The 17882-nt window shown below is 43.8% G+C and overlaps 1 protein-coding gene across 2 annotated transcripts in view; it reads left to right on the top strand.

The window, feature by feature from the left end:
* Nucleotides 1-6920: 6920 nt before the first annotated feature.
* The window catches only part of CXADR (CXADR Ig-like cell adhesion molecule), a 105690-nt gene continuing 94728 nt past the window's right edge, over nucleotides 6921-17882 (top strand). Inside the window, exon 1 of one of the 2 annotated variants that reach the window (XM_073303486.1) lies at nucleotides 6921-7060. In XM_073303486.1, the coding sequence (XP_073159587.1) occupies nucleotides 7006-7060 (55 nt within the window). In that variant the 5' untranslated portion in view covers nucleotides 6921-7005. The remainder of the gene's footprint in view (nucleotides 7061-17882) is intronic. The other variant, XM_073303497.1, reaches the window with a different exon arrangement.

Here is a 17882-nt window from a genome sequence, read left to right as displayed (position 1 = left end):
AGCAATTTGGTTGTTGTGGGAGGCATGTAAGGATTCTTCCCTCCGCTTGTCTTCATGTAAAGAGGAAAAGGCACAAATGGAAAAGGGAGCAGACAATTGGAAGGTGCTGGCTACAAATATCCAAAGCCAGCTGAAAATAGTGAAAGAGGCACTCCAGGAATACAAAAAGAGTGAAAAAGTTAACTCTGCAGAGGCTGGAGGGAGGCAGGTAAAGGGGGAGAAGGTCCTATGTACGGCACCCCCAGGCATAATTACAAAGAGAAAAGAGAGTAAAAAAAAAAAAAAGTTAACTCTGCAGAGGCTGGAGGGAATTAAGCAGTTAAACTTTGTATTTCACCCAAACAACTTTTAACCGAAAATGTTAAAAAGGAAAAGTGTTAGAGCATTCTTGGTTTCTTTGCAGCCATTCTGAAAGAAAAATGGGCCCTTTTCCAAAGGAATGTCTGTAAATTAGCCAGGCAAAAATAAACTATCTGATTAAAATCATTTGACTGGACAATTTAGTCAAATTTGCTAAAAGAACATAAGAGGGTTCTATTGGAACTTAACTGCCTCAAATGTATAAAGGGAATGTAAGATGTAAAAAACAGAGCAGTGTGGAAGGGATGTTAAGAAAAAGAAAACGTGTATGTATCTGTCTGTGTGTGTGTAAGTATGTAAAGTTCTAAGGACCAGTTAGTTTTGTTTTTGTTTTAAATAATGCCACTCAAAATCCATTTGACTCTTTAATTCAAAGTTGCAAAACTGACAGACCTTTTTGCTAGACACAGGTAATTAGTGTTGTTTGGCTTTGGGATTTGGCATTTAACCCTTAAAAGGTAACTCAATGCTTTACAAAATTTAAAATGTTTTTAAGTTGTGGCTGCAGCAGGGCAGTCAAAATCAGGAGAATATAAAAAAAAAAAATTTGGATTCTTTTTGTTTGTTTGTTGTTTGTTTGTTTTTGTAACAAAATAGCAGATGAGAGTTGTAGTAAAAAAAAAATTAAAAAAAGACAGTGCCTCTCTGAAGCAACAGCAGGGGTGAGGTGCACAAAACAAAAAGAAGCAATGTTAGAAACACTGAGTCTTAAAATGGCTCTGAGTAATCAGACTGTCACTTTGATAAAGGTACATGAAAACTCTGTAAGCAAAAAAAGAAATAGTGACACCTTATGTAAAAATGGATCTGGATAATGTTATAGAAGTTAAACTATGGAAGAAATGTGCATTTGCCCCAGAACATGTGCAGGGTATATTGTAGAAGGGGCAAAAGAAATGCAAACATACCATGCTACTTAATTAAAATGCTATTAGGGCTCCAAAGGGAGCCACAATAGGTTGGGTTTTCTTTTTCAGATTGCTGTGTGTTTTGGAAGCAGAAGTTAAAAGTAATCAAAACTCTGGTGAAAGTTGATTGTGTCCCTTTTAAGATAGAGTCTCTGAGCTGCTGATGGCTTTAAATCCAAAAGCAGGAAGTTTCTGTGAAAATGCAAATTACCTAAATGATAAAGGAAGGAAAGAACTAGCAGCACAAAGGAGCTGCAGATAAAGGACATACCTGGTCAGCAAACAAATTGTCTAAATAAAAGGCATGGGATAACAAGATAATTTTAATAAATTTAATGATAATAAGTATCCCTGTAACAACGTATAGTGTGTATGATTTTTGGAAAAATCCTTTAAGGTCGTATGGTAATGATGCTTCTCAGTTATTACCTGTAAATAAAACTTAAAGCTTAACACAGCAGGAAAAACATTATAAACTTGGTCTGCTGTATAAGAAGGAAAACTCAGGGATTTAATGACTAAACAGTGAGATAATTTCCCCATAACCCTTAAAAGATAAAAGCCTTTGAAACCTGGCCTGCCTATAAAACAAAAACAGGAAAATATGGGGGCAATTTCTCTGTTTTGCCTGCAATCAGCAAGGGTATTTGTAAAAGAAATATTTTAAGCAATAATCTGCCATCCCAAAAGGGGTAGAAACATGTTTTTTGTCTTTCAGAAAATCAGGAAAAGCTGCCAGCTGAAAAGCAACCCAATACCATGAATCTACTGTCACAATAGAAATTGTGTTCTGTGTTCTATGTTTTGTCTTGTGTTTTGTGTTGTTGCTAGCACTGTTGTGTGTTTAAAAAAAAAATACTGAAGACCTGCAGGAACTTAAAAATAAATTAAGCTTTCTGTCCCAGCTACAGGACAGCCTGATACAAAAACAAGTACATGCCAATGTAGACTTGGTCCAAATTGGTCTGGGTAACCTAAAAGGCCAATGGAATCTTTAGTAATGGCTTAATACTACCACATGGCTTATCCATAAGAAAAAAATATATATATTAGAAATAGGAAACTACACAACCATAGCTATGGGATGCACTGAAATGCAGATACTTGCACTAGCTACTTTGGAACACAAAATGTTCTGGGTCATATTGGGAAATATTAAGGGTTTGATGCATTTGTTAAAAAAGAAAGAGATCATTGTTTGACACCTATCAATATGAATGGATGCAATATGTTTCCACTATTGTAAACCAGACTTGTTAATGGGAGAAATTGTTGTCAAAATTGCACACCAACAGTCCCTGGAGGCAAAGGTATTGAAGGTTAACCCACTCCCCATATTACACATGGGATCCTTTTGGCTACCCTGGACCTTGAGCCAGTGGGCTGGGGAGGGAGGGAAGCTATTGGACACTAGAGGTTGTACCGAATGGACTCCTCAAAAGTGGGTGTGCCTCACCTTGCCTGTTTCCCCAGAACCTTGTAGTAAAGATACATCACTAGGATCATGTATGTGGCATGAATTGGAATCACAAACTCAAATTGCCTCACAGTACTTTCTCTTGAATAGGCTACATAGAAAGTGACACTGATGATTATAAATCTTAGTGTCAAAAGGGCGATTATGTTGGATCATATTAAAGAAGTTCTGTATTAAAATCACAAATGAGTTTGATTCCCCAGAGTTTAAATTCCAGGGTATTACTAATTAAGAGGTCTCTCGATTTTTAGTACTGTTTCTCTCCCTCTCCGTGTGAAACTTGCAAGCTGCTAATTGTGTTAGTACATTCTAAGACAGAGTCTGTTCTCAAAGCAATTCACAAGAGAGAGAGACTCAAAGCAATACTCTAACAACAGAAACAGCACCCAGAGACTCCCCGCCCTTTTGTTGTATTAACCATTGTGATTAAAATAGAGATAGAGGATGTATGTGGATGGATGCTTGGTGTGGATAATAACTGAATGATCAGGGAGGTGCCAGCCTAAGAATCCAGTGTCCATCGGCTGAAGAAGGTGTCAAGTGGAAATAACCAGAGGACCCCACCCGGAGGGCAGACTGGAATCCACCCAACAGCCTCAAGAATGGGAGAACCAAAGAACAAGATAACATCTTGGAGCCGTCAGGAATGTGCTATCTGCTGATTGATTCAGCAACAGCATGATGAAGCAATTCCCATAGACTGGCATAGGAAGAAATTCCTATAAAAATAGACTCTAAAAAGTGAGAATTTTGGGGTCTGATTCTGCAAACCAACTTCCAGGAGCATCAGATGAGCATCTGACAAGGCCCTGCTCCCTCCTCATGTCCAGGCCACCTGGCCAGTGGCTTGGCATGAGCAACTCTAAGGCTGGTAACTATGATAACAACCTTGCAGAACCTGTGTGTGTGTGTTTGTATGAATGAATGTGTGACTAAATATGAGATTGAATGGCATGTTATAGCTATAACTAACTGCTTACTAGGATTCTTTCTGTATTCACAATAAATGTGGTATTTTGCCTTTTTCCCTTTAATAAGATCCTGCTGGTTTTTATTTTATTGGTACAACAAAACAACAGACTGGACTCCTACATAGAGTGCTTCCACCGATGGGCATGGGCTGAATTGTGGAAAAGCAGCATCACTTGCCCCATAACCTCAGCAATGTAGAACACAATGCCATTCACAGCCTAAGAAACAACTCTGACATCATAATCAAAAAGGCTGACAAAGGAGGTGCTGTCGTCATCATGAATAGGTCGGAATATGAACAAGAGGCTGCTTGGCAGCTCTCCAACACCACTTTCTACAAGCCATTACCCTCTGATCCCACTGAGGGTTACCAAAAAAACCTACACCATTTGCTCAAACTCCCTGAAAAAAGCACAAGAACAAATCCGCACAGATACACCCCTGGAATCCCGACCTGGGGTATTCTATCTGCTATCCAAGATCCATAAGCCTGGAAATCCTGGACGCCTCATCATCTCAGGTATTGGCACCCTGACAGCAGGATTGTCTGGCTATGTAGACTCCCTCCTCAGGCCCTACGCTACCAGCACTCCCAGCTATCTTTAAGACACCACTGACTTCCTGAGGAAACTACAATCCATCGGTGATCTTCCTGAAAACACCATCCTGGCCACTATGGATGTAGAAGCCCTCTACACCAACATTTCACACAAAGATGGACTACAAGCCGTCAGGAACAGTATCCCCGATAATGTCACGGCAAACCTGGTGGCTGAACTTTGACTTTGTCCTCACCCATAACTATTTCACATTTGAGGACAATGTATACCTTCAAATCAGCGGCACTGCTATGGGTACCCGCATGGCCCCACAGTATGCCAACATTTTTATGGCTGACTTAGAACAACGCTTCCTCAGCTCTCGTCCCCTAATGCCTCTACTCTACTTGTGCTATATTGATGACATCTTCATCATCTGGACCCATGGCAAAGAAGCCCTTGAGGAATTCCACCATGATTTCAACAATTTCCATCCCACCATCAACCTCAGCCTCGTCCAGTCCACACAAGAGATCCACTTCCTGGACACTACGGTGCTAATAAGCGATGGTCACATAAACACCACCCTATACTGGAAACCTACTGACCGCTATTCCTACCTACATGCCTCCAGCTTTCATCCAGACCACATGATCCATTGTCTACAGCTAAGCTCTACGATACATCCGCATTTGCTCCAACCCCTCAGACAGAGACAAACACCTACAAGATCTCTATCAAGCATTCTTACAACTACAGTACCCACCTGCTGAAGTGAAGAAACAGATTGATAGAGCCAGAAGAGTACCCAGAAGTCACCTACTCCAGGACAGGTCCAACAAAGAAAATAACAGAACGCCACTAGCCATCACCTTCAGCCCCCAACTAAAACCTCTCCAATGCATCATCAAGGATCTACAACCTATCCTGAAGGACAACCCACCACTCTCACATTTCTTGGGAGACAGGCCAGTCCTTGCTTCCAAACAGACCCCCAACCTGAAACAAATACTCACCAGCAACCACACACCACACAACAGAACCACTAACCCAGGAACCTATCCTTGCAACAAAGCCCATTGCCAACTGTGTTCACATACCTATTCAGGGGACACCATCATAGGGCCTAATCACATCAGCCACACTATCAGAGGCTCGTTCACCTGCACATCCACCAATGTGATATATGCCATCATGTGCCAGCAATGCCCCTCTGCCATGTACATGGTCAAACTGGACAGTCTCTACGTAAAAGAATAAATGGACACAAATCAGATGTCAAGAATTATAACATTCAAAAACCAGTCGGAGAACACCTCAATCTCTCTGGTCACTCGATTAGAGACCTAAAAGTAACAATTCTTCAACAAAAAAATTTCAAAAACAAACTCCAAGGAGAGACTGCTGAATTGGAATTAATTTGCAAACTGGTAATAGCTCACCTTAAGTGATCTCTCACTTGTTACAGTGTGCATGGTAACACCTATTGTTTCATGTTCTCTGTGTATACAAATCTCCCCACTGTATTTTCCACTGAATGCACCCGATGAAGTGAGCTGTAGCTCACGAAAGCTTATGCTCAAATAAATTTGTTAGTCTCCAAGGTGTCATAAGTACTCCTTTTCTTTTTGTGAATACGACTAACACGGCTGCTACTCTAAATACTGTATATAAGGCTCCGTGTTTTAAGCACTGACCCTGTCACCTAACCCTGCTCAAACTCAAAGGACATTTTTAGATGTCACCGGGTGACCACAGCACTGCACTAGTGCTCCCATCGTGGAGCTGAACGGATGCTGCAAAATAATGGTGGAAACATTTAACAGGGAGGGAGGAGAAACGCTGGTGTTGACACAGCTCGAGAGTAATTTCAGTTGGAGTCACCCTTGTGCTGCAGCCAGGGCCAGAGGGATGAGTGGGTAGGTGACTGTGCAGGGGCGAGGTGAGGAAGTTAGCTTGACCCAGTCGTAGGGCGTAAACTAGAGCAGGAGCTGCGGGAATTAGCTGTAGGTGCCAGGCTGCACGGGAGGGGAAGCCTCTGTGCGCAGCTGTAGCTGTGCTGGGAGGAGGCGGGTGCCCCTGTCGGGGAGGGGGACAGTAGAGGGTGTAGCTGCCGGGGCTGTTGCTGGGTGTCTCTGCGAAGCCAGCAGCTGCGTGCAGGGGGCGGGATGGGTGTGTCGCTTGGCCTGGGGCTGTCCTGTAGCTACGGGTAATGGGTGTGTCCGGGTCAGCGACTCTTTGTCTCTAGTTTCAGAGGGGTAGCGGTATTAGCCTGTATCAGCAAAAACAAGTGAGGAGTGTTTGGGGCACCTTCGAGACTAACCCGTTTAAATTAGGCATCCGCTTTCGTGGGGCATCTGATGAAGTGGGATCTAGCCCAGGAAAGCTCATGCCCAAATAAATCGCTTAGTCTCTAAGGTGCCACCAGGACTCCTCCTTGTCTTTGTCGCTCGTCTCTGCTCAGGCGGTGGGGACTGCCCGGGGGCAGCAGCCGCCGCCTCTGGGGGGGTGTGTGTGTGTGTGTGTGTGTGTGTCCCGGGAGGGGGAGGGAAGAGGCGCCCGGGGCGGAGCGGGCAGCGCCTGGGCGGTGTGTGCGCGCGCGGCGGGGGGCGCCTGGGGGTGGAGGGGCGGGGGGGTTGGTTCTGTGGCTGGCCGGAAGTGACGGGCCGTCGTTCACCTGCTGGGAGTGTCCGTTGGGAGCCGCCGTGTTGTGAGGAGGACGCCGAGGCGCGACCGTTGCTGCCCCGCCATGGAGCTGCCGCTGCGGGCCGCGCTGCTCGGGAGCCTCCTGCTGTGCTGCGCAGGTGAGAGCCCGGCCCGGGCTGGTGCCGGGGTGTCCCCCCGCCCCCCGTGTGCCCCGCCGGTCGGGGCTGCCTGCGCGGCGCTGTCCCCGGCACCTCCCCGCTGTCGGTGTCTCCCCCCCCCCCCAATCCCCGACGGGGTGTGGTGTGTAGCACGGTGCTGCCCCCGTCCCCCGCCAGCGGCGGGCTCGCCGGGTGGTGCGGGCGGGGCGGGGGGCTGCTGCGGATGCTGGATTCTCGGTGCCCCTGCCCGGGGTGCTGTCCGCTCCGTGCGCCGCGATCCCGCAGCCGGGAAGTGGCTTTGCCGGCGGGGCAGGGTGCGAGCGGTGGGCGCCCCGTGCGGGAGCCCAGACCCACCCCGGCGCTCTCCCAGCCCTGACCCGCCTGAAAAAGAGATCGCGTGGCGCCTTGCCGCGCGTTTCGGGGCTTTGGTCTTTCTGTGGCTTTCGGCGTGATCCGTGTAAACATGTGGCTCCGTAACCTGCAATGTAGGAAACGTGGATTAAATGAAAAGCTCAGGGCAGAGCTAACTTTCACAACGAGTAGTACACGTTATGACTACATTCCTGGGGTAGAAGTCCAAGCAAAGACTATAAATTACTGTAGTTGGGAATACTTTGGTTTATTCGCAGCGTCTGGAGCAAAAGCAAGAGTTAAGTAAGCAAAAGGAGGAGGCATGTTGCACTAAGTGTTCCTAAAACAGCTCCTTGTTTTGACACCCTTTTGGCTGATAAAAGGTGGATAAGCATAGTTTAATTCTTTCAATTTATTTGCAGTTATTTTACAAATTATAGAAATGTTAGGGAATGGCACTATTTAAACAACTGGTTCATTGTTTCCTCAGAAAAATGTGTTCCCTATAGTTTGCCTCAAACACTTATTGGTTAATTCCACCTAATTTTAGGAAACTGCTACAGTTATCTGTTGAAACACTTTCTGTTTTCAAAACTTTCAGATATTTCTTACAATTTTGCATCAATTTTGATGTAATACAAAAGACCTGTGAAACACCTGGGGAGGTTAAAAGTTAGAAAAAATGCTTTTCAGAAGTGTTAGGATGACTCTGTCTGTTTCCTGTTGAAATGTTAATGCCATTGTTGATGTCACAGCTGTGTTGGGGAATTACTCATGGGACCAACATTTGTTATAGTAGAATCTCCAAATCTAATCTCTTGTGTGACAATGCATGAGTTGGAAACTTTTTTGTCAACTTCAAGTAAAAATATATGGCTGGTTTGCTTTTTGCTATCTGCTTTACTGAATATATTACATTTGTTCAGGGATTAATTAAGATTCATTTAAAAATATTTTCCATGTACTTCAAATAGGCACTGTGTATAATCTGGATTGACTGACTGGTGTTAATTTGTGCATTTAGAAACTTCTTTGCTTTCTTTGAGACTCTTGGACAGTTCTGCCCAGAGTGAAGTTTGAGCACAAAACACTTGATTCAAGTGAAAACTGTTCATAGGAAAAAATACTTACATTACTTTCTCTTTGTAAATCATTAAACTGTACCAGTGTATATAATTACTATCATTTGAAAACTGTTAGCACATTACGTTGATTCCTTATCATAAAATGGAAGTAAATGACACAAAGTGTTGTTGTTTAATTTGAAACCGAGTAGCAGAAAATACAATTTATAGTTCCGATCTGTCTTTTTATTTAAAGGCGATTTGAACAGTTGCTTTCAAATTGAATTTGGAAAGAGCAGTAATCAATGTTCAGTACGCAGTCTCTATTTAGATAAATTATTTGGATTAAAACAATATTCTTAATTGGAAGAAGGCAAATACAAAACAGAAAGCTAAAATTTACCCTCTTTATGAAATTATGTTCCTTTGAATGAACAGTATATTTAAATGATTATTTTCAGTATTTTGACCTACAGGTTTTCTCAGATAATCTTTTCCCAGTTGTGACAATGATTTAGTCTTCAAGTATTCAGGTATCAAGTTGAGGAGATGCTGTGGTTATGGATACAGTATTGCAAAATAGTTTTCAGATTCTGATCATCTTTTAGTGTGACTTGCAAATGTGTCTGTTACTTCAACCTTGAACTAAAATATAAGTATTACGTTAAAAATATTAAAGAATGTTAAGGTTGCAAAGTCAACCACTCAAAAAGTTAGGAGATGACAGAATTAATGCTACATAGTCCAACTTTAATTCAGCCCATTTGTTGTATGTGTTGCATGTGGTCATGTAATTAAAGACTATCTTTTCAAAGGTCCCCTGCCTCATCCTGTGCACATAATGGGTTCTGTTAACTCCATGAGTAGCAGCTATTCAACGTTTTGATTTGTCTTCCCATGTCTAGCTTATTGTACACCCTTCTCACTCTGATTTGAATACAGAATTAATTTCCTCATGGGCTTTTCTTACAGAGCTCATCATTGTCATATTAATCTGCTTCATAAACTTTAATTAATTAATTTTTCATAACACTTCAGTGAGGTAATGTGGTATTCTGTGGTCACTTTACAGATGAGGAACTGATGCACAAAGAGATTAAGGTAGAGAGAGCCTGCTAATTTTGGGATCCCAGTTTGAAGCACCCAGGGGACTGATTTTTTTCAGGGTATTTAACACGTTATATGTCCAGACTGTAATGACTTCCACTGTAGTTGTGAATGGTCAGCTCTTCTGCAAATCAGGCCCCGAATATGTCAGATTGGGCACTTGAAAAATTAGGATTCGAAACAAATGATTAGTGGCTGCCTGTGAATAAATTGATTTAAGTCAGGGTAGTCAATTATTTTTTGTCAAGGTCCAGACTTCAGAGAAACATTTTTTGCACTGCAATAACGATAATGATAAGTAAGTAGGTAAAAAGATTTCATGGTCCATTCAAAAGTGTCTGGCAGTCTGGATTTGGCCCTCAGTCTGCATATTGACTACCCGTGGTTTAAGTGATTTGTCCAGCATCATCTAGAAACCCTGTGGGAGATGGGGGGATAGAAGTCAGTTCTCCAGGGTGGCATTCAACTGCTTTTTCCATGAGACTATCCTTTCTTTCTGTAGTCCCCTGCTTTATTCAGTCATTCCAACTTCTCTGAAACAAATGATGCAGAAGTACTACAGACAATAGCCTTGTTTTCTATGCAACTGTGGTTTGTTTCTAGGACACTGCCTATCCTGTGCACTGAATTAAGCAGAGATCATGTGGAGAAAAAAGTGTGTGATCATGTAATTAAAGACTATATCATAAGGCATACTCACCAGGGGTCTGAATTAAGGCTGTATGGGCAACTTTAATTCTGGCATTGCCCAGCTTTTGAGTACTTGACTTTCGAACCTTACATTCTCGTAAAGTAGCTTTTTTGGAAGTAATTTCCTAATTTTTTTTAAAGCAAACTGGGGGAAAAAAACCCCAAATATCACAGAAATGTAGGGCTGGAAGGGATCTTGAGAAGTCTAACCTTTTCTCCCCGTTCTCCCAATTCACTAGGGAAAATCCCATAGGTTTCATGCTGGTGGTACCATTTCCTAGTTCTTTCCATAAAATGGAGCCAAAGTTGAAGAGTTTGTTCTCCTTGTTTAACAAGAAGAGGTTTTTGCTGGAACTTCTGTGAAACTATTGAGGCTTCTGTGAGGTGGTGGAAGGAGGATGTTTTAGCACTGCCTGTAGACACCTGGGCTGAGGCAGGACCAAATCAACCTACAATGATAGAGATTCCACAACCTCTCGTAGAATCATATTCCAGAGCTTGACTACCTTTTAGAGTTAAAGTTTTCCCTAATATCTGACCTGAATCTCCCTTGTTGCAGATTAAGCCCATTACTACTTGTCATACCTTCAGTGGACATGGAGAACAATTGATTGCAGTTCCCTTAATAACAGTCCTTAATATCTTATCAGGTTCCCTTTCGTCTTTTCTCAAGACTAAACATACTCGGTTTTTAACCTTTCCTCATAGGTCAGGTTTTCTAAACCTTTTATCGTTTTTGTTGCTATCCTCTGGACTCTCTCCAGTTTGTCCACATCTTTCCTGTATTTAGGCATAGCTGGATTTGGTTTAAATGAAGAAATGTTGGCAAACGTTGATTTTAGCTGATGTATTGAAATAAAAGAGAAAAATCCATCTGTAACTGTCAGCACAAATGTAGCTCCATGTCCTTCCCACCCCCCCGCACACATTTTGCCTGCAGGGATTGGGTGATGACACCCAAACTGATCACTATTAGGGTTGGAATCTTTGGAGTTTGGCTCTAAAGCACAGACTTCTGCCACTTGAGCTAAGGGACTAGTTGATAGCAATAGTCGGTTGTAATTCTCTATGGACCAGACTGGAAGGAGGTGACCCACAAACTTTGCCAATGAGTTTCACATGTATTTGCTGATTGGCAGAAGATTGTTGAGACAGTCCAATCCTGGGTTCAATTCTGGATTGTGCTTTAATAGTCACAGACCCTTACATCCTTACCCCTTTATCATTTTCTTCTTTCACAGATCCTATCTCAATCTCTCTTCACCTTCCCTCTAGCTCATCATCCTTTTGCATTCAATCAGGCTAGCTCCTTCTCCATGCAGCCTGAGCACCAGCAGTGGAGGATTCAGAGCTCCCTGTTCATAGTTCTGGTGCCTGGCACCACAGACTCCCAGCCACCAAGAGGAACAATTTCAGGGAGAGTTCTGCTTACTCTTGCAGCCTTGGAATAGATCATGCTTATTTATTCTGTGGGGATAGCACATGTGCAGTCTGGTTGATGTGTAGGAGCTGTGTGATGAGCTTGTCCCAGCCTTGCAGCGTAAGGACACAAGAATGAGAGCTGCCTTGCTGTTGGAGAAGTGTGTGGCGATTGCACTGTGGAAGCTGGCTACCCCAGACTGGCCAGTTCGGAGTGGGAAAGGTGATATTAGACTCATGTTGACGGAAGTGTGCAGGGCCATTAATCTCATCCTGCTCTGAAAGACTATGACTCTGGGCAACATGCATGACATTGTGGATGGCTTTGCACAAATGGGCTTCCCTAACTGCGGAGGTGCGATAGATGGCATGCATATTCCAATTCTGGCACCAGAAACCTAGCCACCAAATACATTAATCGGAAGGTGTGTTTCTCAATAGTTCTCCAGGCGCTTGTGGATCACCATGGGTGTCTCACGGACATTAACACAAGCTGGTCCGGAAAAGTGCGTGATGCACGTATCTTTCGGAACATTGGCCTGTTTAGGAAGCTTCAAGCAGGGACTTTCTTCCCGGACCAGAAGATCACCATTGGGGAAGTCGAAATGCCCATTGTGATCCTGGGAGACCCTGCCTACCCCTTAATGCCGTGGCTTACAAAGCCATACACTGGGCACCTTGACAGCAGCAAGGAGCGGTTCAACCAACAGGCTGCGCAAGTGCAGAATGACTGCTGAGTGTGGTTTTGGCCATTTAAAGGCCCGCTGGCATTGCTGATATAGGAGGCTGGACCCGGCCAATGACAATAATCCTATGTTTATAGCCGCATGCTGTACACTACATAATATTTGTGAAGGGAAGGGTGAAAGCTTCATTCAGGGCTGGGCCGCTGAGGCCAAGCGCCTGGAGGCTGAATTTGAACAGCCAGAGACCAGGGCTATTAAAGGGGCTCAGCACAAGGCCATAAGGATCAGGGATGCCTTGAGACAGTAATTTGAAGCTGAAAGCCACTAATATTTGTGGCTATGCTCAGGAGTGTAGTGCATGTAATGCTAGGAGATGATTGTGATTGGTGCAGACGATTCACTGTGAAGGTTTAAGAAAATTGCCTGTTGCTTTGCAGGGCTCTGTTTGTTTTCAATTCATGGAATAAAGATTGCTTTCAACCAAAACAATTCTTTTATTAAAAAACAACAACTGGAGGAGAGAGACAAACAAAAACAAAAAAAACACATCAGCACTGAGGGGGATGGGAGAAGGAAGAGTTTCAGGAGGACGTGGGGTCCCGGGATGGTTAAAGATTTGTGTATGTCCAGGTATCATCCAACCTTCTCCCTGGGAGTACAGTGTAGCAGGTACTGGTCTTCTGCGGGGCTAAACTGCAGAGGGATAGATGTTGAGTGCAGTGGGTACTGGGAGTGTTCAGTGCTAGACTGTGATGAGGGAAAAGTGGAATGCAGCGGGTGCAGACTGGAGCCAGGAAGTTGATAGGAGTGTGTTGGCAGTGTCTGGGAGGCTCATGGGAAAGAGTTTTGCGACAGCTGCTGTAGGGGAGGGTGGGCGTGGAGCTGCTCAGTTTGCAGTGGTAGTAGCACCTGGAGCGTGTCCATAACATTTAAGAGCTGCTCCGTGGCTTCGTTCTGGCGTGCCACATTCTCCTTTCGGTCCCTCTTCTTGCTGTCCCGCCACTCCTTCAGTTCTTGTTTTTCAGCTGCAGAGTGCATCATGACATCACGCAGGAAGTCCTCTTCAGTTCTTTGTAGCCGCTTTCTAATTCTGCACAGCTGTTCAGCTGGCAGTAACAAAGAGGGAGGCTGGGCTCCCAAGGTCATATATGTGAAGCCAAAATGCAACATTTTACAGAAACAGTATTGTTTGCAACAAACAGACCACTGATTCAGTGATTTAAAACAACCACTATTCACATACCTGTCACTAACTGGCTGGCCCCAGGCATGCACACATGAGCCACAAGACCCACAAAATGGTGAGTAACTGCTGGGGCAGGGGAAATCAGTGTTCCAGGTCCATACTGTACACTGGGCACGTGGCTTTTGGGGAGAGCCAGCACTGTAGCGGGGGCCTTGTAATCATTACTGTCCCCACATTTTCCACAGGCTGTGTTGATTATGGAAGATATTTCGTTGCTGAGGGTGAGCAGGGAATCAAGGAAGGATCTTTTCCAAGACTGCGACTTCTGCCTTGGCCCTTATGCCTCTCCACTGTGTGCAGCAATGGTGTCTGTTCCCCATCTCCCTCTCCCCTCCCCCCCGTGATTGACAGAGTGCTGCGGGAAAATTACCCTTAATGGGGCAAGAAACAAAGCAGCTCTGCCAAAGAACCTGTGGCAGCGGTTTGCCCAGTGTCTCCATGAGAGTTTCGTAGAGATCTCTGAGGCAGATTCCCGTGAAGTGAGGGAGTCAGTCAACACCCTGTTCTGCCACTCAGACTAGGCATGTGGTGGTAGGTGTATCATACAGACACAAGTCTGCTTTCTGCAAGCCTCTTGCCCCCAACAACTTGCTTCAGCGATTCCCAAAATCAAAACCACTTACCAGGGGCCTCCTCTCCTGTTTGCACTTTGCCAAGCTCCGACAGGTGTGACTGGCTATCCTCCTCTGAGGTAGAGAAGAGCTCCTGGCTACATGCATCTCTGACCTCCAAGTCATCCTCTGCCTTTGGGTCCCCATTCCTCTCCACATCCTTGTCCAAGATTTCCTCCTCCTGGCTCGGTCCACTCTCGACTGGCACGTGAGCCAACGAAGTATCTACAGTGGCCTTCTCAGTGGAGGTTGGGTCGCCACCGAGTATTGCGTCCAGCTGCTTGTAGAATCGGCAGCTAGTGGGCGCAGTACTGGAGCAGCAGTTTGCCTCCTGTGACTTGTGGTAGGCGTTCCGCAACTCCTTCACTTTTGACCGTGCGCTGCAGTGTCCCGGTCATGGCCCCTTTCTGTCATGCATCATGACATCTTCCGTAGGTATCATAATTCCTATGGCTGGAGTGCAGCTGGGACTGGACAGCCTCCTCTCCCCAAATACTGATGAGGTCCAACAGCTTGGCATTGCTCCAAAGCGGGGATCGCCTGGTGCATGGAGCAGGCATGGCCACCTGGAAAGATGCACTGAGACCGTTACGTGTGTCACTGAGCAAACAGGAAGGGGACTTTTAAAATTCCCAAGGAATTTAAGGAGTGGGGCTCACGGTTGGTCACCTGAGAGCAGGGCAGTAAAGGTCAAACTGATGACCAGAGAGGTGAGAACAGGCATTGTGGGACACCTCCTGGAGGCCAATCGCAGTGCTGTAGTCAACCAGGGTGTCTACACTGATACCAAGGTGCTGTATCCCGTTGCAGAAAGCTGTATACCTCTCATCGGGGTGTTGTTGTTTTTTTTATAGCGCTGCAACTGTTTGGCAGTGTGTACACCTCAGGAGTTATACCGCAGAAAGCTGCGTTACTGCACATCAACTTGCCAGTGTAGACAAGGCCTTAGTGACTGCTTTTGTTGCTTCACTTTCCCAAGCAGCTGCTAAGTGGTTCATATGGGATTTGGGTTACCTTCAGCTTTCTGTAAAGCAGCTGTGAAACTGACTAAGCTAGTAAATTTCACTTGCTGCTGCTTTCTGGATTCAAAGACAGGTAGTGCATTTGTTCACATATGGAAGGATATATTTGCAGTCATAAAAGCTAGATATGTTAAAATGAAAGTCTACATTCTGCAGAAATTGGTGGCTTAGCTCCTTCTCCATGCAACCTACCTGGGAAAGCTTCCTACCTGCTACTGGTGAACCGGTGAATACTTTTTTTCAGTCACTGCATTATCTCTGGTTTATTCTCTGGTAGAGGATTTTGTCTTTTCCGACCCTTGCTTTTAGCTGATTTTTCAGGATTGTTTGCTGAGAGTTGGCTTTTCTGTCAATTGGGTGATTTTTCCCCCCTTAAAAACAAACTTCGCTGGCATGCGTATAATCATCTTAAGTAACTTAACAGGTTGAATTATTGTTTTTGAGAGAGATAAGAAATAATTTTATGAATAGCTATTTGGAACAAATCCATCAGATTCACTTTTCTTGTTTATGAAGGAAAAATATATCCCACTTCAGCAAAAATTTGGAGTTCCTGCTTCAAATCTTCAGTTATAATACATACAGTAATATCTTGGCTTAGTATTTACAGATAAATCTTCCCTTGACTTGGGGGAAATATAGAGAATTTTAGCTTCAGATGGTAAGGTTAAAACTGTTTAGTTTGTATCTATACTGACCTTTCTCTGACTACTTTTCTGCTTTTTCTCATTCCCTCCCCCATCTACCATCACTACAGGCAGTAGCCTTTGACTCACTTTATCTCTCAGCAGTTCTAGAATAACCAAACCTTTTAACACCTCTGTGTTGTCATTCCTTTCTAACCAGGTCTGCTTGAGGTCAGAATACCACATTTTACAGTCTGTACTTGGTTATTTTTGTACACTAGCACATTCTAAGGTTAAAACGATCAAAAGTAGGTTTCTTAAAACAGTTCAGTCAATTCACTTTTGCTAAATAAAATCAGTTTGTAAAGTAGAGAGGGTAGTTGCTTCTGAAATTGTGAATCTTAAAGGCAGTTTAGTCTGATTTGCTTTTGTTTGTTTGCCTATTGCTTTTTCTTCCTCTATTCTCTAGGGCAGTAGGCACCCATGTCAAAACCCTTAGTGTAGATGCAGTTATACTGGCAAAACTGCACTTTGCTGGTATAGTTTTATTTTGCTTGGAGTTGAGGGCCGAGAGTGTGCAGTTGGAATAAGCTATAGTGGCAAAAGCATGCTTTTGACAGTATAAACCGTGTCCGTGCTAGGAGTGTGATGTTGGTATAGTATACTGGTATAGCTATAGTGGCAACATGTTCCTAGTATAGACCTGACCTAAAACCTATTTTGAGAAGAAGATACAGGCATAAGATGGTAAAGTGTGATGATAAGCCATATGTACTACTAGCTAATGGCTGACCCATAGAATCTATTGTCCATTAACACCCATTTGAAATGCTATTAATTCTAAAAAGAATTCACTGTATTCGTTAGTTAGACATTCTGTAATATGAATAAGTAGAAAAACTAGCAACATTTACACTGTAAAAAGGAGACTAAAGTGTCTTTGTTCCTTGCTCTTGAAGACTAAGTTTAAGACTCAGTGTAAATGAGTTGAAAATTGGGTTGGTTTGCAGATTTCCAGGTGACTGGGGTACGTGGGTGTAAATCAGAAGTGCTGCCATATCACTAAGATGAGAAACATTTCTAGATAAAGAACAGTGGTTTTGAGGATTCTGTGTGGTGATCCTCTTGATGCTGTTACCATTATTGCAGTCTTGTAAAATCCCACTTGAGTGGCACTGGTAATATAAGTATTTTGTATATTCAACAAGGTAAAGGTGGGGGAATGGATTTTGGGCAGGCAGAGTTAACTGTCTTGTACACCTGAATTATTGGGTTATTGGGGAGAATTTTGTTCTGATTTTTTGAGAGGGAATAGTGTGGGATAATCCATGACAAATGCAACATGTTATGCCAGGTATAATAGAATTTAGATATGTCTATGTGACATACAAATCAACCCAGAAATATGTTTCCAGTATCTCTTGACTATGCAGTTTGAAGCTACACTCGTCGTATGTGTGGTTAAATTAAATTAAATGCCCTTGCCTACAATAGACAATGTAACCCTTTGTAATTGAACTGGTGGGATAGCACCAGTGTAAATATTAGCAGTCCAATGTCTACCCTAGCTATGGTTTTTCAGGTGCAGGTCAGCTGCAGTTCTGCCCTAAACTCTCATTAGCGCTGTACCATCTGATGACAATTTATCTGCCCTTGGAATACCTATCCCACAGATCCTGGCACAGCTGTCTGAGGCTGTGGGTTTCTGAGAGTTTCCAAAAGGCCATCTTGGAGCCAAGGGGAATGTTGAAGTCTGACCTCTTCTCCCTCTCTCCCCAATTTACTGGGGAAAATCCCATAGGTTCCCTACTTCTGGTACCATTTCCTAGTCCTTTCTATAAAATGGAGCCACAGGTGAAGACTTGGTTCTCCTTGTTTAACAAGAAGAGGTTTCTGCTGGAACTTCTGTGAAACTATTGAGGCTTCTATGAGGTGGTGGAGGGAGGATGTTTTAACACTTCCCGTAGACAGCTTGAGAAGGAAGATTAGTTCTTGGAATT

The sequence above is a fragment of the Lepidochelys kempii genome, chromosome 1, assembly GCF_965140265.1.
Source record: "Lepidochelys kempii isolate rLepKem1 chromosome 1, rLepKem1.hap2, whole genome shotgun sequence".
In the NCBI taxonomy this organism is placed as follows: Eukaryota; Metazoa; Chordata; order Testudines; family Cheloniidae; genus Lepidochelys; species Lepidochelys kempii.
This window is presented reverse-complemented; position numbering and strand designations above follow the sequence as displayed.